This window comes from Anomaloglossus baeobatrachus, chromosome 1 (assembly GCF_048569485.1).
Source record: "Anomaloglossus baeobatrachus isolate aAnoBae1 chromosome 1, aAnoBae1.hap1, whole genome shotgun sequence".
Lineage (NCBI taxonomy): Eukaryota > Metazoa > Chordata > Amphibia > Anura > Aromobatidae > Anomaloglossus > Anomaloglossus baeobatrachus.
Genome location: NC_134353.1, coordinates 488,428,079 through 488,451,352, shown reverse-complemented (window position 1 = coordinate 488,451,352; position 23,274 = coordinate 488,428,079). Strand labels below are relative to the sequence as shown.

Below are 23,274 nucleotides of genomic sequence, written 5' to 3'. Positions count from 1 at the left end.
ATGCACAAACGACGGGGGCGGGCGCGATCGGCAGCGACATCACTAGCGATGTCGCTGTGTGTAAATGGGCCTTAAGTGATCAGTGGGAAAATTTATATATTTTTTTTTATTAAACTACAGATTTTAATAGGAAAAAAAAAAAACAACACAAAAACACTTCCAATTTTTTATTCTAAATACACTTAACACAAAAACCAATAGGTAATTTTCTCACGACACAATCTCTATATTGGGCAGTATAATTAGATCTCTACTTGACCTTGCCAAGTTGATGCAAGTCTATTACCTAAATATCACAATACAGGCCAATACTGTATTTCCATAGGATCATTATCAAATATTTTTTTTCAGCATGTACTTTTAGCTCTTTCCAATAGCCAAAAGGTCCCAAATATGGCCAGAAAAAGGTCTCTTACAACGACCTGATCCACAGCTATTTCTAACTTGCCTATCCCCACTCCCTTGATGCTTTGCCTGGGTCTTCAGGTTAAAGCCTGCTTTTGGAGTACACACACACCAATGTTCTTGCAGTTTGTAGACTCACACATAGAGCAGAATATCAGCAAGGTTAAATAACTATTTGGTAGTAACAGTCAATTGTTAGCCTGCAATTGTTCATGCTACTATAACCACAACATAAAATAACCTAAAAAAAATAGCTGTGCCTTTAAAAATGATCCAGCCTTGTTCCCGCACCACTGTTTACGACTATTTGGAGTAGGAATCTGCAGCCATTAATGTTATCTACCTGTACGAAGGTGCATTTACACTGCGCGATTATCATGACCGAGCAAGAGTTCCTAGAAATGCTAGTTTCTTAATACTCATGCAGTGTAAATATGCTGTTGATCGTAGAAATTATCTTTTGGCTTGCTTAAGATCATTGTTCTCTTCAACACATCGTCTCATGTGAACAGGACATGTGCTGCCGAGAAATATAGTAGCCTATACACACTGAATGGTCTACTACCGATCGTTCTGTGCTTATCCGAAGCGTGGTCTGTCTGTCTAAACAGGCTATTAATGACCACCGACCAGTAAACATGTTACCAGTGATATAAAGCCAAAACAAGGCCTACACATAATAGTGAGTAATGCATAAACAAAATTCCAAGAAAACAAGGCTCCTACCTGCATTATGTAATACAGAAAATTCTTATTAATTATCATAGAAAATTAAACACATCAATAAATTAAAAAAAAAAGGTGCCCAATGCATACGTCACAGAACACATGATCTAAAGGATCGCACATAAAATTGATCAATTTAACATAGACTACTAACGCACGTGTGACCGCAAATGAACGACCTACGTGTGATCTCATAAGATCCCGTACTCGACCTGGGCGTGTCACATCGCAAATGCGATTGTACAACTAATTGCAACTTGTAAAGCAGGCTTTAGATGGGTTCCTTAACTCGCGACAGTCTTAAATACCACTGGGCACTTTATTTGTTTGATGCTCGTATAATTGTTCTCCTATGTGAGACAGTCATGTTATAACACTTTACTTGGAAAATATATTGTGTACTTATTCCGTAATCTTATCTATATAGAGCTCTATTCCACATATGTCAAACCCTGGTCCACGGGCCAAATCTTGCCTGCAGGCTGATTTTATTTGGCTTGCGATGCTAAGCCCCCATTATTCTGTATGGAGGGCTATGTGGGGCCCATTATTCTGTATGGAGGGCTATGTGGGGCCCATTATTCTGTATGGAGGGCTATGTGGGGCCCATTATTTTGTATGGATGATTATGTGGTGCACATTATTCTGTATTGAGGGATATATAGGGCCCATTATTTTGTATCGAATGCTATGTGGGCCAATTATTTTGGAAGGAGGGCTATATGGTACATTATTCTGTATGGAGGTCTATGTGGGGAACATTATTATTTATGGAGGACTATATGGTGCTCATTATTGTGTATGAAAGGCTATGTAAGGCCCATTATTCTGTATGGACAACTATGTGAGGCCCGCTATTCTGTATAGATGATTTGTGGACCCATTATTCTGTATGGAGGACTATATGGTGCATATTATTCTGTATGGAGGACTATATAGTGCCCAATTCTATATGGAGGATTTTATGGTGTCCATTATTCTGTATGGAGGACTATATGGTGCCCATTATTCTGTATGGAGGACTACGTGGGGCACATTATTCTGTATGGAAGCCCACGGCTTTGTCCTAGTTTTTAACTTTGGCCCTCTCTGTATTTGAGTTTCACATCTCTGCTCTATTCTGTCCCATTATTCTATATGGACATCTATGTGGGACCCGCTATTGTGTATAGAGAACTTGTGGGCCCATTAATCTGTATGGAGGATTATATGGTGCCCATTATTCTGTATGGAGGACTATATGGTGCCCATTATTCTGTATGTAGCATTATATGGTGCCCATTATTCTGTGTGGAGGACTATATAGTGCCCATTATTCTGTATGGAGGACTATGTGGGGCACATTATTCTATATGGAAGCCCACGGCTTTGTCCAAGTTTTTAACTTTGGCCCTCTGTGTATTTAAGATTGACATCTGTGCTCTATTCTGTACATACCTTTGGGACAGTCTGTGCACTCTGTATTATAGTTACCTGCTTGATTCCCACCTAATGAGCCTATGTCAAGGATACAAATTATCAATGTAAACTCTACTTACCTGAATGTTTTTGATTAAATCTACATGGTGTTCTATCTATTCATTAGTATGTGCATTGTATTGGAGGCCACCTGCATGTGGTTATCTTTTTATATACAATACTAATTTGCTAACTGTGCCACGGATTAGGTTTCATGTGTGATTTCATCTTTTCATTTGCTTTCCACTCCCTCATTAATTGGGATTAAATTTTTTAATTTTCTATTCACTGGTCTGCAAGAATAAAATTGTTTGACAAGTAATAGGTGATTTTTATATACACTGACGAGCAAAAGGTTAACAATGTTTTGAAGTTTTGACATTATATATATATATATATATATATATATATATATATATATATATACTAGCTGTACCACCCGGCTTTGCCCGGGTTAATAACTGCTGTTAACAAAATAGAATGTATTAACAAAAATGTATTCTGCACACAAAAACCACAACACAAATAGATAGAAATGTAATTATTAAATTGTTGCCTATATTAACCAATCAGAGCTCAGATTAATTAACTGTAGCAAAATAGAAGCTAAGCTGTGATTGGTTGCTCTTGGCAGCCTGATAAATCTCCAGGCAACAGAAAGCCCTCCCCCTGACAGTATATATTAGCTCACGCAAACACATAATAGACAGGTCATGTGACTGACAGCTGCCGTATTTCCTATATGGTACATTTATTGTTCTTGTAGTTTGGCTGCTTATTAATCAGATTTTTATTTTTGAAGGATAATACCAGACTTGTGTGTGTTTTAGGGCGATTATGTGGCGAGGTTGGTGTATGTGTGGTGAGATGTGTGCTGAGGGTGGTATATGTGTTCAAGCACGTGGTAGTGTGTGACACATTTTGTGTGTGTGTTCATATCCCCGAGTGTGGGGAGTATCCCATGTCGGGGCCCCACCTTAGCAACTGTACGGTATATACTCTTTGGCACCATCGCTCTCATTCTTTAAGTCCTCCTTGTTCACATCTGGCAGCTGTCAATTTGTCCCCAACACTTTTCGTTTCACTTTTTCCCCATTATGTAGATAGGGGCAAAATTGATTGGTAAATTGGAACGCGCGGGGTTAAAATTTCTCCTCACAACATAGCACCCGGCGCTGCCCGGGATAGTAACTGTATATATCTCTCTGTCTCTCTTTCTTGCGCTCTCTCTCTCTCTCTCTTTGTCTGTCTGTCTCTTTCTCCGTCTGTCTCTATCTCTTTCCCTGTCTGTCTCTTTACCTGTCTCTCTCTTTCCCTCTCTTTCCCTGTCAGTCTGTCTCTTTGTCTGTCTCTTTGTGTCTGTCTCTTACCCTGTCTATGTCTGTTTCTTACCCTGTCTGTGTCTGCCTCTTTCCCTGTCTGTGTCTGTCTCTTTCCCTGGCTGCATTGTGACACGCCAACATTCCATATAAGGGCGTGGCTGCGCATTCTTCTGAAGTTCTGGCTGCACTGTGGCTCCCAGCTCCATCCGCTTTAATGGAGGCAGGTTTTTTGGTGAATAACTGTAAAGAGCGGGGTTAAAATTTCCCCTCAAAACATTGCCTATGACGCTCCGGGGTCCAGAAGTGTGAGTGTTCAAAATTTTGCGGTTGTAGCTGCGACGGTGCGGATGCCAATCCCGGACATACACACACACATTCAGCTTTATATAGTACATGCTTAGTTATGATTAGTTGTGCAGGTTCTTGTCATGTCACTGCATTTTTATTGTTGTGCTTTAATTTTTATTAATTTGTTAGCATTTTGTAAGTCCATCTTGGCTTTAAACACTGTCTGAATTCTTCTGAGCAGTATCTCGATCAGATTCAAGCCTGTCTCGACCACAATCTGATCCCAGATCTCTTCTACATGTTCCCAATTTTGGTGCATACTGGTCGATTCACTTGTGTATGTATACAGCTTTTTCTTCAACTCTACCCTCAAGTGTTCGATTGGGTTGAGGTCTGGAGACTGTAGGTGCCAATCCAGCACTTCTACTTCGTTGTCATTGAACCATATGCTTCATGACGTTGTTCTGCTGGAACAGTATGTCATCCTTTTCATACCCATAGTACTCGAGTGTATGAAGTAACTCACCTTGTAGGACACTCACATATAACTCAACATTGAGACCACCATCGATCCTGGTCAAGTATTCAACGCCTTTGGCTCGGGAACAGCCCAATATCATCAGGCTTCCTCCACCAAAGACAGTTCCTTCAATTTCTCGATTCGAACCAGTGATGTTTTGCTTTGGAATCAACCTAATAACACACTGAGCTATTAGGGAATGTTAGAACAGGTTGTAAATTATAATATACAGGAAGAAAAAGATTTTTTCAAACACCAGGAGCAACACTGTAACAATGCAGTGACATTACAAGAATCTGCATAACTAATCACATGCTAATTAGTTGGAAGTCAAATTTATGTACAAGAATGCCAAGTTGATTGTCTATAAAATGATGGTAGTCTCACGTTCAAAGCTGTAGTGGATGGCGAGATATGGAGCCTGAAAATCAAAAGTTTAAAACATTGTTACCCTTTTTGCTTATCAGTGTACTTTCGATTGCTAAGCTCATTAAAAATATCAAAAAATTCCATCATGTACAGTTTTTTCATAAACACGGACTCAATAGGCTTGCAAAAGAATATAATTCTATAGAGTTCGAAAAGGATTCCTTCCATACTTTTCTTAAGACTGTGCTCTAGTGTATTGCAGTGATATTCCTGAGCTGATGGAAAAATTCAACACTGAGTACAATGTGAGCAAGTGGAGACTCTTTATTGAATCATCCAAAAAAAATGTCTGAAAGCTGTGCTACTGCAAAATGACAGCAAGTATGCTTTAGTGCCTTTAGGGCAGGGGTGGGGAACCTCCGGCCCGCGGGCCGCATGCGGCCCGCCATGACTTTTTATGTGGCCCCCGGGCAGATTCCCGGGGGAGGCAGTGCTCGTGCTGTCACCGTGGTCTTGCTGCCGCCGGCCCTTTAAATCCACACATTGCTGTTTGTGCTGCAATGTGTTCTCCCGTCGGCCAGTGCTTACTTTGTGGGCGGGTCCACAGCAGCCTCACAGCTTCCAGCGTTGTGTGCACGCCCCCTGCCCTCCAGAGATCAGTGCCCGCCTTCTCCTTCTGATGCAGTGTGTCCGACTCCTGCACTCCGGTGATGTGAATGCAATGCTGCTGTGAGTCCAGCGCCGACCCTCTGCTGCTATGTGCCCTGCCCAATGCTTTGTGCCTAAACCCCAGTTCTGTAAACCCTCTCCCCCAGAGTTGCATGAAACTCTCAGCACAGTGTGCCCACCAATGTCCTGTGTGCACCCCTCCCCCAGTCCTGTGTGCAGCCCCCCAATGTCCTGTGTGCACCCCTCCCCCAGTCCTGTGTGCACCCCTCCCCCAGTACTGTGTGCAGCCCCCCCAATGTCCTGTGTGCACCCCCCACACAATCCTGTGTGCAGCCCCCCCCCAGTCCTATGTGCACCCCCCACACAATCCTGTGTGCAGCCCCCCCAGTCCTATGTGCAGCCCCCACACAATTCTGTGTGCAGCCACCCCAGTCCTATGTGCACCCCCCCACACAATCCTGTGTGCAGCCCCCCCAGTCCTATGTGCACCCCCCACACAATCCTGTGTGCAGCCACCCCAGTCCTATGTGCAGCCCATCACCCAGTCCTGTGTGCACCCCTCCCCCAGTCCTGTGTGCAGCCCCCCAATGTCCTGTGTGCACCCCCCACACAATCCTGTGTGCAGCCCCCCAGTCCTGTGTGCAGCCCCCCAGTCCTGTGTGCAGCCCCCCCAGTCCTATGTGCTGCCCATCACCCAGTCCTATGTGCTGCCCATCACCCAGTCCTGTGTGCAGCCCCCCCAGTCCTGTGTGCAGCCCCCCCAGTCCTGTGTGCAGCCCCCCCCAGTCCTGTGTGCAGCCCCCCCCAGTCCTGTGTGCAGCCCCCCCCAGTCCTGTGTGCAGCCCCCCCCAGTCCTGTGTGCAGCCCCCCCCAGTCCTATGTGCAGCCCCCCCCCAGTCCTGTGTGCAGCCCCCCCCAGTCCTGTGTGCAGCCCCCCCAGTCCTGTGTGCACCCCTCCCACAGTCCTGTGTGCAGCCCCCCAATGTCCTGTGTGCACCCCCCACACAATCCTGTGTGCAGCCCCCCCAGTCCTATGTGCACCCCCCACACAATTCTGTGTGCAGCCACCCCAGTCCTATGTGCAGCCCCTCCCCCAGTCCTGTGTGCAGCCCCCCAATGTCCTGTGTGCACCCCCCACACAATCCTGTGTGCAGCCCCCCAGTCCTGTGTGCAGCCCCCCCAGTCCTATGTGCTGCCCATCACCCAGTCCTGTGTGCAGCCCCCCCAGTCCTGTGTGCAGCCCCCCCCAGTCCTGTGTGCAGCCCCCCCAGTCCTGTGTGCAGCCCCCCCCAGTCCTGTGTGCAGCCCCCCCCAGTCCTGTGTGCAGCCCCCCCCAGTCCTGTGTGCAGCCCCCCCAGTCCTGTGTGCAGCCCCCCCAGTCCTATGTGCTGCCCATCACCCAGTCCTATATGCTGTCCATCACCCAGTCCTGTGTGCTGCCCATCACCCAGTCCTGTGTGCTGCCCATCACCCAGTCCTGTGTGCTGCCCATCACCCAGTCCTGTGTGCAGCCCAGCCCCCAGTCCTGTGTGCACCCCCCACACAATTCTGTGTGCAGCCACCCCAGTCCTATGTGCAGCCCATCACCCAGTCCTGTGTGCACCCCTCCCCCAGTCCTGTGTGCAGCCCCCCAATGTCCTGTGTGCACCCCCCACACAATCCTGTGTGCAGCCCCCAGTCCTGTGTGCAGCCCCCCCAGTCCTATGTGCTGCCCATCACCCAGTCCTGTGTGCAGCCCCCCCAGTCCTGTGTGCAGCCCCCTCCAGTCCTGTCTGCTACCCCCCCAGTCCTGTGTGCAGCCCCCCCCAGTCCTGTGTGCAGCCCCCCCCAGTCCTGTGTGCAGCCCCCCCCAGTCCTGTGTGCAGCCCCCCCAGTCCTGTGTGCAGCCCCCCCAGTCCTATGTGCTGCCCATCACCCAGTCCTATATGCTGTCCATCACCCAGTCCTGTGTGCTGCCCATCACCCAGTCCTGTGTGCTGCCCATCACCCAGTCCTGTGTGCTGCCCATCACCCAGTCCTGTGTGCAGCCCAGCCCCCAGTCCTGTGTGCAGCGCAACCTCCGTGAGGTGCCTGTGCCCCCAGCCCCGCGTGAGGTGCCTGTGCCCCCAGCCCCGCGTGAGGTGCCTGTGCCCCCAGCCCCGCGTGAGGTGCCTGTGCCCCCAGCCCCGCGTGAGGTGCCTGTGCCCCCAGCCCCGCGTGAGGTGCCTGTGCCCCCAGCCCCGCGTGTGGTGCCTGTGCCCCCAGCCCCATGCCCCCAGTTAATTGTTTCACCCAATATAGCAGGGTCATTTAAACATTGATAATTTTGTGCGGCCCCCGAAGGTTGGTAGAAATTTCCAAATGGCCCCCAACAGAAAAAAGGTTCCCCACCCCTGCTTTAGGGCATTCTGTGCACTTGAGGGAAAGCTATGAGAATTTAGACTTTATCTCAAGAACTTTGAGGATCAAGGATGATCAATATGTGTTGATCTGAAAGTTCTGTCTTTGCTCCTTGGGCAGCAAGGAGGATACATGAAGTATCTATGCTGTTTGTGTGAATAGGACAGCCGGGATAGGACTCATGACTGGAGCCAAAAAAGTTAGCCGATGAGAACATCTTTGCAACGTGGACTCCAGAACATATTTGCGGAACGTTTAGCTGATCCCACTATAGTTCTCCTGCCACCACTCTACATTAAGCTTGGACTGATGTAGCAGTTTGTGAAAGCTTTACCAAAAGGAGACACTTAGTCCCTAAAACTTTGTACACAGGTACTTCTATCTGAAGCAAAACTAAATGAAGACATTTTTGTGGGTTCGGATATTTGGAATTTCATAAAGGAAGAGGTGTTTGAAACAAAAGTGAAAGCTGTTGAGAAAAGGACTTGGGATTATTTTAAAGAAGTCATGAAGAAATGTCTAGGGAACAACAAAGATCCAAAATTTAAGTCCATGGTGAAGAAGATACGGAAACCTTTCAAAGCCTTGGGTGTCGACTGAATTTGAAGTTACATTTTTTACATTCCCATTCGGACTACTTTCCTTAAAACTTTGGTGCTGTTAGCAAAGAACAAGGAGAAACATTTCATTAGGATATTGAGGAGATGGAACATAAACATGATGGAGGACTACTGCTAAATGCTTCACAGAGAAGATCTGCAGGGCCTTTTATAAGAGAAAATGTATCAAGAGAAGCATTGAAGAGCAAAGGAAAAGGCGCAAGAATTACCATATTTTCGGTTTATGAGATGCATTGGATTATAAGATGCGCCCCAAATTTAGAGTAAAAACGGATGGAAAAAAAAACAACCCGTCTGTTTTATAATCCGGTGGTGTCTTACCGGAGGGAGTGGAAGTGGTGGTGGAGCGGGGTCACAGGAGGCAGGGGCTGTGGTGAAGCAGGGCGATGCTGCTGGTGGTGTGGTGGGTGTCCCAGATGCTGTCCCAGAAATTGTCAGCGGTGGTGGCTGTGCTGGGGCAGCTGTGCTGGTGCTGCGGCAACGACGGTGGCTGGGGCTGCGGGCGGTGATAGCTTTAAATAATGGCGCCCGGAGATTGAGCTCTTGCCTCAATGACCAGCCGAGATCTCATGTGCGCACACACCACCTCCAGGCGCCATTTTCCTTAAGGCTGCTGCTGGGAGATCAATGGGCCAAAGGCGGGGCGTGCGCAGATGGGATCTTGAGCCGAGAACTCCATTTGCACACATGCCGACTCTAGTTGCCATTTATTTGAAGCCTTCACTGCCTGTAGCCCATGCACAGCCACCGCAGCCAGTGCATAGCCTCCACAGCCCATGCACAGCTGCCACAGACCCTGCACAGCCGCTGCAGCATTACCCTGCCTCCTGCTATCCCTCTTCACCACCCATCGGTAAGCTACATTCGAATTATAAGACGCACCCCTCACTTTCCTCACAAACAACAAACTCACTCCAGAAGTTCATTGAGGATCTCTGAATGACCCAATGTTGTCCTAAATGACTGATGATGATAAATATAAGCCACCTGTGTGTAATCTAGTCTCTGTATAAATACATTTGCTCTGTGATACTCTCTGTGCTTTAAACAGAACACTGAGACTATCATGAAGACCAAGGAGCACATCAGGCAATGTCCATGATACTGTTGTGGAGAAGTTTAAAGCCGAATTTGGTTACAAATATATTTCCACAACTTTAAAGGGAACCTGTCACCAGTTTTTTCCCTATTAAACCAAAAGTGTCACCTTCTGCAGCTCCTGGGCTGCATTCTATGAAGGTGCACCTTGTTCCTGACCCCCCTTGCAGACCTCAAAAAGAACTTTATAAAATATCACCGTTTCCTATGCAAATGACTTGTGTTGGCCAGATGGGCGTGCTCATTTTCGGCTCGTGTCCTTACCTCTGGCCTTGCTCACCGTCCCCCTGTCATGATTTACATGGATGACGACGCCCCGTCATTGTCCACGCTGCTGGCGAAGTCTCGCGCAGGCGCAGTTCGCTGTGCCCCCTATCGCGGGCCTGAGTAGAAAGTTTCCCTCGAGTGCGCCGGTGATGTATTTGCACAGGCGCGAGATTATGGTCGGTGCTGTGCATGACCTCACCAGCGTCATTCTCGTACCCACCATAATCTCGCGCCTGCGCAAATACATCACAAGGTGCACCCTCATAGAATGCAGCACAGGATCTGCAGAAGGTGACACTTTTGGTTTAATAGGGAAAAAACTTTTGACAGGTTCCCTTTAAACATCCCAAGAAGCACTGTGCATGCGATCATATTGAAATGGAGTATCATACCACTGCAAATCTAGGAAGACCTGGCAAAAACTGGCAAAACTTTCATCTCAAACAAGCAGAAGACTGATCAAAGATGCAGCCAAGAGGCCCATGATCACTCTGGATGAACTGCAGAGATCTACAGCTTAGGTGGGAGAGTCTGTCCATAGAACAACAATCAGTCGTACACTGCACAAATCTGGCCTTTATGCAAGAGTGGCAAGGAGAAAGCCATTTGTCAAAGATATCCATAAAAAGTGTAGTTTAAAGTTTGCCACAAGCCACCTGGGAGACACACCAAACATGTGAGAGAAGGTCCTCTGGTCAGATGAAACAAAAATTGAACTTTTTGGGTACAATGCCAAATGATATGTTTGGCATAAAAGCAACAGAGCTTTTCACCCTGAACACAACATCCCCAATGTCAAACATGGTGGTGGCAGCATCATGGTTTGGGCCTACTTTTCTTCAGCAGGGACAGGGAAGATGGTTAAAATTGATGGGAAGATGGATGGAGCTAAATACAGGGCCATTCTTGAAGAAAACATGTTGGAGTCTGCAAAAGACCTGAGACTGGGATAGAGATTTGTCCTTCAACAAGACAATGATCCCAAACATAAAGCCAAATCTACAATGGAATGGTTCAAAAATAAACGTGTCCAGGTGTTAGAATGGCCAAGTCAAAGTCCAGACCTGAATTCAATCGAGAATCTGTGGAAAGAGCTGAAAACTGCTGTTCACAAACACTCTCCATCCAACCTCACTCACCTCCAGCTGTTTGCAAAGGAAGAATGGGCAAGAATTTCAGTCTCTCGATGTGCAAAACTGATAGACATAACCCAAGCGACTTGCAGCTGTAATCGCAGCAAAAGGTGGCGCTACAAAGTATTAACTTAAAGGGGACGAATAATATTGCATGCCCCAATTTTCAGTTAATTATTTTTTATAAAAGCTTAAAATAAGCAATAAGTTTCGTTCACCTTCACAATTGTGTCCCACGTGTTGATTCTTCACCATTAATTTTACATTTTTTATCTTTGTTTGAAGCCTGAAACGTGGAAAAAGGTTGAAAAATTCAAAGGGGCCGAATACTTTCGCAAGGCATTGTGTGTGTGTGTGTATGTGTGTATATATGTGTGTGTATATATATATCTAATATATAAAGCTGAATGTGTGTGTGTGTATGTGTGTGTATGTCCGGGATTGGCATCCGCACCGTTGCAGCTACAGCCACAAAATTTTGCACACTCACACTTCTGGACCCCGAGAGCGTCATAGGCTATGTTTTGAGGGAAAATTTTAACCCTGCTCTTTACAGTTATTCACCAAAAAACCTGCCTCCATTAAAGCGAATGGAGCTGGGAGCCACAGTGCAGCCAGAACTTCAGAAGAATGTGCAGCCACGCCCTTATATGGAATGTTGGCGTGTCACAATGCAGCCAGGGAAAGAGACAGACATAGACAGGGAAAGAGGCAGACACAGACAGGGTAAGAAACAGACATAGAAAGGGTAAGAGACAGACACAAAGAGACAGACACAGACAAAGAGACAGACTGACAGGTAAAGAGACAGACAAACCGGTAAAGAGACAGACACAGACAGGGTAAGAAACAGACACAGAGAGACAGACACAGACAAAGAGACAGACTGACAGGGAAAGAGACTGACAGGGAAAGAGACTGACAGGGAAAGAGACTGAGATAGACAGACAGGGAAAGAGACAGAGATAGACAGGGAAAGAGATTGAGACAGACGGAGAAAGAGACAGACAGACAAAGAGAGAGAGAGACAGAGAGATATATACAGTTACCATCCCGGGCAGCGCCGGGTGCTATGTTGTGAGGAGAAATTTTAACCCCGCGCATTCCAATTTATCAATCAATTTTGCCCCTATCTACATAATGGGGAAAAAGTGAAACGAAAAGTTTTGGAGGCAAATTGACAGCTGCCAGATGTGAACAAGGAGGACTTAAAGAATGAGAGCGATGGCGCCAAAGAGTATATATCGTACAGTTGCTAAGGTGGGGCCCCGACATGGGATACTCCCCACACTCGGGGATATGAACACACACACAAAATGCGCCACACACTACCACGTGCTTGAACACATATTCCACCCTCAGCACACATCTCACCACACATACACCAACCTCGCCACATAATCGCCCTAAACACACACAAGTCTGTTATTATCCTTCAAAAATAAAAATCTGATTAATAAGCAGCCAAACTAAAAGAACAACAAATGCACCATATAGGAATACGGCAGCTGTCAGTCACATGGCCTGTCTATTATGTGTATGTGTGAGCTAATATATACTGTCGGGGGGAGGGCTTTCTGTTGCCTGGAGATTTATCAGGCTGCCAAGAGCAACCAATCACAGCTTAGCTTCTATTTTGCTACAGTTAATTAATCTGAGCTCTGATTGGTTAATATAGGCAACAATTTAATAATTACATTTCTATCTATTTGTTTTGTGGTTTTTGTGTGCAGAATACATTTTTGTTAATACATTCTATTTTGTTAACAGCAGTTATTAACCCGGGCGAATATATAATCAACAAAAAAACAGTTGCACTCTGCAATAGCACAAAAATACACTACCTAATGAAGAAATTGGAGGTATTTAGAAATTTAGAATATTAGAATGGCCATTATAATACTGGCCCAGCGCTACTTCACGGCACCCTTCTTTGCTGGGTCCTACTCTACACTGCATCTTTTTGGGCTTCTTAAAAACCTACACAAGATCAGCAGGTGACCACAATAGGCTAATGAACATGGCGGGAGTTGGAGTGCAGAGCCAGTCAGACAGGGCATCACTTCACATTAAATATAAGGAAAAAGAATGAAACCAGGGATTCCCAGACGGTCTCCCATGACTGTACTTGCCTGACTTCAAACTGGACTGGCAGCACCAAAAAGATACAGTGTAGAGTAGGACCCAGCAAAGGAGAGTGCCGTGAAGTGGCACTGGGCTAGTATTATAATGGCCTTTCTAACATTCTAAATACCTCCAATATCTTCATTAGGTAGTGTATTACTGTGCTATTGCAGAGTGTGACTGTTTATATATAGATAGATAAATAGATATACATATATATATATATTATACAGTATCTATATCTATCTCATGAACAGATGCGCACCTATATTCACATTGGGAGGTGCTGCCAGTCCAGTTTGAAATCAGGCAAGTACCGATGTAACGGGGGCAGGGGGCGCCTCGGGGGTTGAATTTGCGGTCTCTCGTCCCGGGGGCGGCAGGCTGACCCCCGGCCCGGCCGTCACTTGTAAGACAGGAGTGTTGTTTGTGGGGCAGAGTGTAGGTGGCAGGGACACTTCCATGTGGGCAATTTGCTTCTCGGTGACACCTTTTTCTCTCAGCTCACAGGCCTCTTCACCACTCCCAGTAAAGAGCCACAGACAGGCAGTTGGTGAACTAAGAAACATTTTATTGAACACAGCTTTCACTCTTCTTTACACCTTTCAGCATCAAGTCACCTTGGTTTACAGGTTAAACTTCTTGCTGACGGTTTCCTCTTTCCCCGGTAACTTTCCCTCGCCTGCAGGGGACATGCGTTAACCCCCTAGTAGCTGCACACTGAACCCTGTTTCACTGTAGGGCAGATCTAGCACACTCTACCGGCTCCGGATAAGTTCTCACCTCTCCACTTCTTTGCCGGGGAACTACTTCACTTGTTTTTTACGGGCATTCCCATTTACCTTCACTTCTTTGTCAGGGCACTACCCTTCGCCTGCAGGGGCCACTTGTTATCCCCCTGATAGCTGCACTGCACTGTAGTACACACTACCGGCTTTGGGACTAGTCTTGACTCTTCCACTTCTTCTGCCACTGCACCACATCCACACTCTGCCCCGTCACCTCAGACTTCTTTCTCCAGTCACATCTCACTGCACACTGGACTCTGCATTCAGAACCCTTCCTTCCCCACCTAGGCTGCCCTGCCCCTCCTTCCCTGCCACTGTTACCAGGGGAACCACTGCTCTACACTGGCACCTAGTGGGGAAACAGTTTATGACAGGTAACATTTTACCATCAACATTTACAATTTGCCACCATACTACTGTGGCGTCTTCAGGGGGGGAAAAAAACGCTCCTTCACTACCAAGGGTCCGACTACCCCTTACATTCCTCCCCTCTTTAACCTCAGCCTTCTGGCGAGGTTCGTACCTGCAAAACAACACATGTAGGAAAACACAATACTTAAAACACACAGACTGGTACACAAGTTTGGTGCCCGGAGTCCCTCCAGGGAAGCTCCCGGTCTTAGTCGCACATCTGCCCGGAGGCCCTCCTCAGGCGCTCCCGGTCTTAGCTGACCTTCTGCCCGGAGGCTATTTCCAAGCGCTCCCGGTCTTTGGGTGGGCAGAAAAAAACAGGACAACAAGATTCCTTCTTAACAGTCACGGAAGGAGTCCACGCACAGTTCTGCATTAAGCTCCTCCCGGGTTCAGTACTTTTAACGTTACTGTAAGTGGAAACATTCACCGGCTTTCAACAGTACCGGTTTTCAACGGCAAACAAATCACTCTCTTCCGGACGATTACCTCCTCACTGCGGGGCCCGGCCATCATTTCTCTGGCTACCGTCTCAGCCAGGTGTCTCTCCTGCACTGGATCTACTTCGGGCATTGGGGACTGTCTTTGGGTCGGGGGCGCCGGCTTCACGGGTTCCCAGACGAACCCCAACTCATCTACCTCTGGTTCTGGGATATCTTTCCAGTACGGGGCCTTAACTCCTGAAGGGGGCGGAGGGCCTACCTTAACAGACGCGGGCGCCTCCAGAATCTGTACGGATGCTCCTGGTGGCCCGCTCCCCAGAGTCTGCCGGGACTTGTAGGTGGCCCGGACTTCCGTCGTCGTTTCCCCAGTAACGGCATCCCATGAGGTAAACCACGTGACCTTCGCTGGTTTCTCCGAGACTCCAGTCACGGCCGGTATCATGCTTGCCGGCAACATGATGGTGGGTAACTCTCCCACTGAGCTCTCCATCGGATGTGCTCTTCTGCGTCCTACGGGCACCAGCGCGCCCGCTACGGCTTGCTTGTCTGTCCTGGCCTCCAATCTGTTTAGCGCAGGTAACTGGAACTGTTGCTTCTGCTGCTGGGATTGCAATGGCGCCGGGGAGGGTGGAGGCGGTTCTTCTTTTCCCGCTTTTGCACACACTCCGCCCCCGGCTTCACCCACCAGGTCTGCATAGCGTTGGCGACGCCTTTTCTTTCTTGCGGCGCCGCCCACGTCTCTAGACCTCTGCAGCTTCTTGGGGCAGGTACCTCCCCTCTTTGGGCGGTGCACTCCGGGCTTCTTCCTCCCAGGCCAGCCCAGCGCTTTTCGTTTGGCGCCAACTTTTCACGCCTCTGCTGAGTCCATGAGGACGGCCGCCATCTTGCCGCCATCTTGTGGCCTGTTCAGCACGTCAGGCACCACTTGATCTTCCTCACAATCTCTGGTCGGGGTTTCTTGCCTGCAGGCTTCATCCTGCCGACTGCTCCAGTGTGTAACGAGGGCAGGGGGCGCCTCGGGGGTTGTAGTCACGGTCTCTCGCCCAGGGGGCGGCAGGCTGACCCCCGGCCCGGCCATCACTTGTAAGACAGGAGTGTTGTTTGTGGGGCAGAGTGTAGGTGGCAGGGACACTTCCATGTGGGCAATTTGCTTCTCGGTGACACCTTTTTCTCTCAGCTCACAGGCCTCTTCACCACTCCCAGTAAAGAGCCACAGACAGGCAGTTGGTGAACTAAGAAACATTTTATTGAACACAGCTTCCACTCTTCTTTACACCTTTCAGCATCAAGTCACTTTGGTTTACAGGTTAAACTTCTTGCTGACGGTTTCCTCTTTTCCCGGTAACTTTCCCTCGCCTGCAGGGGACATGCGTTAACCCCCTAGTAGCTGCACACTGAACCCTGTTTCACTGTAGGGCAGATCTAGCACACTCTACCGGCTCCGGATAAGTTCTCACCTCTCCACTTCTTTGCCGGGGAACTACTTCACTTGTTTTCTACGGGCGTTCCCATTTACCTTCACTTCTTTGTCAGGGCACTACCCTTCGCCTGCAGGGGCCACTTGTTATCCCCCTGATAGCTGCACTGCACTGTAGTACACACTACCGGCTTTGGGACTAGTCTTGACTCTTCCACTTCTTCTGCCACTGCACCACATCCACACTCTGCCCCGTCACCTCAGACTTCTTTCTCCAGTCACATCTCACTGCACACTGGAATCTGCATTCAGAACCCTTCCTTCCCCACCTAGGCTGCCCTGCCCCTCCTTCCCTGCCACTGTTACCAGGGGAACCACTGCTCTACACTGGCACCTAGTGGGGAAACAGTTTATGACAGGTAACATTTTACCATCAACATTTACAATTTGCCACCATACTACTGTGGCGTCTTCAGGGAGGAAAAACCGCTCCTTCACTACCAGGGGTCCGACTACCCCTTACACCGGCATGGGAGACCATAAAGATAAAGATTTTTCTTGTTCATCTAACTTGAACGTAATTTCACACTTTTTCAGTTTTTGTAAAAAATCCATACGTGATCGTTAAAAATAGAAGTGTTTTGGGTTTGTTTGTTTTTTTTTATTGTGGCATAAGGAAACCTTCGAATCAGTCACTGGTTTTGAAATAATTCCATAAACTCAAATTTTGCATACCTGTGCAATTAATAATTATTTCCTGTTTTACATAATGTAGATGGGAATCTTTATTCTTGGAGTTTTATTCATGTTACTATTAGTGGGAGCTTAAGTATGACTGCACATTTATTACATGCCCTCTATTTTATTTTTTTTGTCCATGTGTTTAGTTGCTTATTGCGCTAGCAAATTTGAGTGTTAATGGTCCATTGTGCGCATGGACCATGCAGATATCAAAAATGTGTCTTTGAACGCACCCTTTAGGAAGTCCAAAAAATACAGTTGCGACTGTATGAAGCCATTGTGTGGCCAACCATGATGATATACTGCTCTGTATTTGACTAGCTTGTTGTTCTAGTCGGTGATACAAAATAGACTTTTTGCTTGCCATGTACAGATTACCACATTTAGACACAGCATAGCTTCCTGACAACAAGAATATTTTCTTTAAAAAATGAAAAGATTTTGATTGGTTTAAGTAATTGAAGTAATTGCAGGGATTCTGTCATCAGGTTTTTACCACTCAGGTTTTTACCACTGAAGACTGAGTGCAGCATACTATAGTCTAGCAATATATCACATACTGAGCTGCAAGCTTCAATTCTCGCAAAATCATTGTTTTATCAGCAGGAGATTATCATTAGAGGATTAGTACACCTGATGCCACGTAATTCTTCATATTAATGAGCTCGGTATATATATCCGGCCGCACCATTGATTGGCAGCTTTCTGTGTACACTGATATGGGCAGAAAGCTGCCAGTCATTGGTGTGGGCATGGTTATATAGAGCTCAGCAGTCAGAGACTTGTAGATTTGCAGCAGACATTGCAGTTATTTTATCAAAATGACAGCAGGGAGCCGTTACACATCGCTGGAATCGGGGTCTCTGCCCTTACATCATGCTGCTTCCAGATGGGGTAGAAAAATCCTGGTAACAGATTCCCTTTAATTAAATCTATACATTGCATCGTTTTTTATCTAGAGGGGATATGTAACTAATGCCGAGACATCTAGAGTAGGATGTGAAAACTACTTTAATGCTGGAGCTACTCAGGCAATTCCGTGACTAGAGCTGTAATAGCAGGGTGACAGGGAGAGGTAAAGTGTATATGCTGTTATACTTCATTAGAAGTGGGTAACTTCTCTATACACAGCGTAGTGTTTAAAAATCCACTGTAACTAAGGTACAGCCGTGTAAAAAGATACTGTACTTTTCGTTTTATAAGACGCACCGGATTATAAGACACACTCCAAATTTACAGAAGAAAAGGGTGAAAAAACCATGGGGTCAGTCTTATAATCCAGTGGTGTTTTAGTGGAGGGGAGGGCGGCAGCGGTGGTGGAGCAGGGTCACAGGAGGCAGGGGCGGAGGTCGACTAGGGCAATGCTTTGGGCAATGCAACGATTGTCCCAGATGCTCACTGCGGGCACTGTGAGGCAGTAGGGGCATCCGCAAACAGTCGGCGGCATGGGCTTCAAAGAAGTGGCGCATGCGCAGATGGGGTATTGGCTCAATAACAAGCCGAGATCTAATCTGCATAAGCGCCACCTTCGAGCGCCATTTTCCTCTAAGTCCGCTGCAGGGAGATCAGTGGGCCGAAGGCAGCGCGTGCGCAGATTAGATTTTGAGCCGAGAGCTCCATCTGCTCATCCGACTATTCTGGGCGCCATTATTTGAAGTTCGTACGGCTGACATTTTCAGAATAGCAGCCCTTTCCGCACGCCCTGCTGCACAGCACCCGCAGCACGTAGCATCTCCTTGCCTCCTGTGACCCCTCTTCACCACCCTCAGTAAGCTACATTCGGATTCTAAGATGCACCCCTAATTTTCCTCCCAAATTTTTAGGAGGAAAAGTGCTTATAATCCGAAAAATACGGTACTTCACACATGATGATGCTAATTTATTATTATTATTATTATTATTATTATTATTATTATTATTTGTTATTTTTGTATGGGAAATGTCCTTTAATTTTGACCTTTTTATATTTTGTATTTCTTTTCAGTTGTGGCGATCCTCTTCAAGGATCCCCTACAATTACACAGATTCGCCACAGACATCATCTTACAGCCTGTTTAGATGCACTAGGGCGCTACAGTGTGCACAGACAGCAGGACTTGGTTCTTTCTGCAGAAGAGCTGCGCATTGCTCACAGACAGCTTGGTACTATCACAGGACGCGTGAGCGCAGAGGACATTCTTGATATTATATTCAGTGATTTTTGTATAGGAAAGTGAGTCCATCCATGCCTTTTGTCCTACGCTTACTATATTGTGCTGTTTTAGGTAAAAATTCTACTGTCTAAAACATGTAAATTAATAAATGGAGTGTTTGCCCTTTCTGTGATTTCGATTTATTGTTGGATATGCTCTGAACACAAAAGGAAAATTTATTTGCAACTCAGGAAAGAAAGAGAAGTCAACATGGAGTTGAAAAACTAAAACTGGTCTTACCCTGGAGGTTTTAGATGGCTTAAAAGTTGACTTATAATTGAATAATTGGGTTTTCCATCAAAAAGGAGAGTGAACCTCTGTCAGACACCCATTGAAGCTGATTAACTAAAGTTGGAACAGTTGATTGGTTATTGAGTTTACATTCCCTATCCTTCTTTTGTATGTATTTGTTAGCTGTATTTGTTAGATGACCAACCAATCTGTGGATTTGCCCGACAACAGTTTATATGTGGGAACTGTAGAGGGATTGTCCACTTTCTCTTTTTAGTGGAGCTTTCCTCATAAAGTAACCAGCATTACTGTCCATACAATGGTTGATGGTGGAGGAGCATGTGACCAGATCTATCAGCCTCCCCCCTTGTAAAACCCCTCACTTGAGAAAGCTGCATTTAAATTCGAGATGTCTGATGGACTTTTCATCCCAAACAGCAACTATTTTATTGTTAGAACTGATGGTTAATTTATGAAGAAAGATGTACTACCAAGATAAAGTGGCTACCCCGTTTAACAAAATGGAAAGTGAATATATCCTTCTGTCTCTTCATGAAAACCCAGACTCGATGATGCTGAGATCAGGGCACCATAGAGTCATATCATCACTTCATGGACACTTTATTCATCTTTATAGTTCTTAACATAGTTCTTAATGACATCGCTATATCTTTGGTGTCATGGTCCTTCTGTAGAATAGATTTGGAGCCAATCACAAGCTACTCAGATGTATTTTATAGCATTGAGGACACCTTTAATCCTGTTAATCATGCAAAATCCCCAACTCCATTTGCTGAAATATAGCCCCAATCTTGCAAGGAACCTCCATAACTCTTCATGTTACCTGAAGATACTCATTATCGTACCGCTCTCCAGCCTTTCAATTTGCTTTGTTAGATCCAAATGTTTCACAATTGAACTCAGAAGTCCAAAGCATCTGTTGCCAATTGTTTACACCCCAGTTCTTATATTTGCAAGAATAATTGAGTCACTTCGCTGTAGTTCCATGCCAAATGTATGGCTTTTTGGCTGCAGGTTTTCCATGAAGCCCACTTAGCTTCAGACTCCTTTGAACAATAAATGGTGTTTTTGGTTTTTGCAAGTTCTGAGCAGATGGCAGTTCCAGACATTTTCCACTTTCTGGGGGAAGTAACCATGATGCGCTCTTCCAACTGTTGCACTAAGTTTCCTTGTCCAAACACTTCAACTACAGTACTCAGTGTTCTCCATTCCTTGTTGCTACCTATATACAACTTGAAAAGTACATCTTGAAATCTCAGTCTACAGTGAGAGAGACCTTGCCGATGAAGTATAATTGCCTTGTGTCTTGTTGCTTTTCTAAGTCTTCCCATTGTGTATGACCTTGACATGAAGTTGGCTTCCAGAGTGTCACCTTTTTAGGAGAGTTTGGTTGTCCTTCATCCAGTTTTTAGCTTCCTACACAGCTGGCTCTGCTTCAGTTACTGATTGTGTTTCCACCTGTAAGCTGTGTACTGGGGGGATTCTTCAGGATACAGTAAAATAACAAATGAGAAAAACAACTCCAACACCAATCCGTCAGTACATATACCTTACTGTACGTTACACAAATGCACATGTTCATAAAATGAAGAAAACATTCAAAATACTTTACAAACACTCAGGTGGGAGGCCGAGACCTTTGTGCTGCACAGCTGAACACCCCAGCAGTGTTTTACCAACTCTATATTCTATTGTCAGTTGATTTGCATCACAGGTAGAGATGATTCATCCTCCTCACGATGTCTCACGTGGCACATGCTGTGCCCTGTCTTTTCTTGTCTTGCGGTGTTTCTGGCAAGCGATTTTCTCCCATCTGCCGTAGATCTAGTCCTAGCTTTGATTTCGTAGGAATACTTCTCCATGTGGATGACACTGGATCATTGTCCTACACTTCTGCTAGTACATAGTACATTTAGCCACAGAGGATGAGGTTTACTTCATCACCTCACACCTCACACCCCTACATATGATTCTGTTTTAAAAACAAAGTGTGGTCACAATTAGTATTGATTTGGCTCTGTGGTTAGTCTTGCAACTCTGGAGTCCTGGGTTCAAATCCCACCAAGAACAACATCTGCAAGGAGTTCTCCCCATGTTTGCTTGGGTTTCCTCCGGTTTACTCCCACACTCCAAAGACATACTGGTAGGGAATTTAGATTGTGAGCCCGAATAGGGACAGTGTTGCCAATGTATGTAAAGCACTGTGGAATTTATAGTGCTATATAAGTGAATAAATATTATTAATAATAGTAATAATAATATTTCTCTTGTTTATTCACATTGCATTTTATTAATTGATAGAAATAAACTGTTAACATTTCTATATTTTTTTAATCCGTTTTTATGTTGCAGCATTTTTCCCACACCTGCCTAAATCTTTTGCATAGTACTGTATAGTTATAAAAAACATTGTTGTAATTTATATTTACATTAGGATGCATAGAACTTTAATTTGATAGAATTTGTAAAAATACAGACTATTACAAAATGCAGAAAATTTACATTTTATTATATTGTCTAATACTAGGTTTTGAGTTCAATTGAAGTGCATCAGTCCCCAAATATCACAATACAAACTGGATATGTTCTAAAAATAAATCAGCTGGCGCTGGACTCAAATAATGTTAATTATAATATATGGGATAGTGACATGTAAAGTAACTGTATACCACAGTGCTCAATCTTACTTAATAAAGTGGTGGATTCTAGAACTAGTTGTTCTCATGGTCATTTCCTACTTGTGTGTGCCTTACTAAAAATTAATATCATGGGCTACGTCAAACTGTTTGCCTCCCTGATATTGGCCAGGACAGGGAGATGCCATCTGTCCAGCTGATGCGTGCTTTCATTGGAACGTTCCTTTTTATAGCTAACAATAGGAGAATAAATATTTTTATTATACAGGAGAGAGGTTGTCCAAATTCAGCATGCTCCAGGGAAAAGAAAGGAAGTACTACTTTACACAATGGGTGGTGGATTTAAAAAATAGACTTCCTGCAAAGATGATACATTGGAAAGTGCACAAAAAGGCTGTCTGGGGTTAGCAAAATGAAACTTCCCGTGTGTGAGTGTTTTCTTTTAAATTGTGAGATAGATTAATTACAAGTCAGGACTAAAAAATTGTTTAAAAGAACTGAAGTCCTCAGTGGTTGATACCTTTTAATGGCTAACTGAAAAGATGGTGATAATTGCAAGCTTTCCAGACTACTCAGGTCTCTTCATCAGGCATGGTATAACACAAAATCTGAAGAGTCACATATTTATACACAACAGGGCATAGAATAGTGCAGTAAATAAGACAAGTCAGGACTACAAATTAATTGACACTAAAATGTTTGTTTTATTTACTTGTTTAAATTAATCTAAAAATGAAATGATCATATACAGTTAGGTCCAGAAATATTTGGACAGTGACACAATTTTCGCGAGTTGGGCTCTGCATGCCACCACATTGGATTTGAAATGAAACCTCTACAACAGAATTCAAGTGCAGATTGTAACGTTTAATTTGAAGGTTTGAATAAAAATATCTGATAGAAATTGTAGGAATTGTACACATTTCTTTACAAACACTCCACATTTTAGGAGGTCAAAAGTAATTGGACAAATAAACCAAACCCAAAAAAAAAATTTTTATTTTCAATATTTTGTT

At 45.4% G+C, this 23,274-nt stretch overlaps 1 protein-coding gene across 1 annotated transcript in view; it reads left to right on the top strand.

The window, feature by feature from the left end:
• The window catches only part of GTPBP3 (GTP binding protein 3, mitochondrial), a 110,398-nt gene extending 88,079 nt beyond the window's left edge, over positions 1-22,319 (top strand). The window contains exon 10 of the mRNA XM_075315487.1: positions 19,163-22,319. Within this exon, the coding sequence (XP_075171602.1) occupies positions 19,163-19,394 (232 nt within the window). The 3' untranslated portion in view covers positions 19,395-22,319. The remainder of the gene's footprint in view (positions 1-19,162) is intronic.
• The last annotated feature ends 955 nt before the right edge of the window (positions 22,320-23,274 follow it).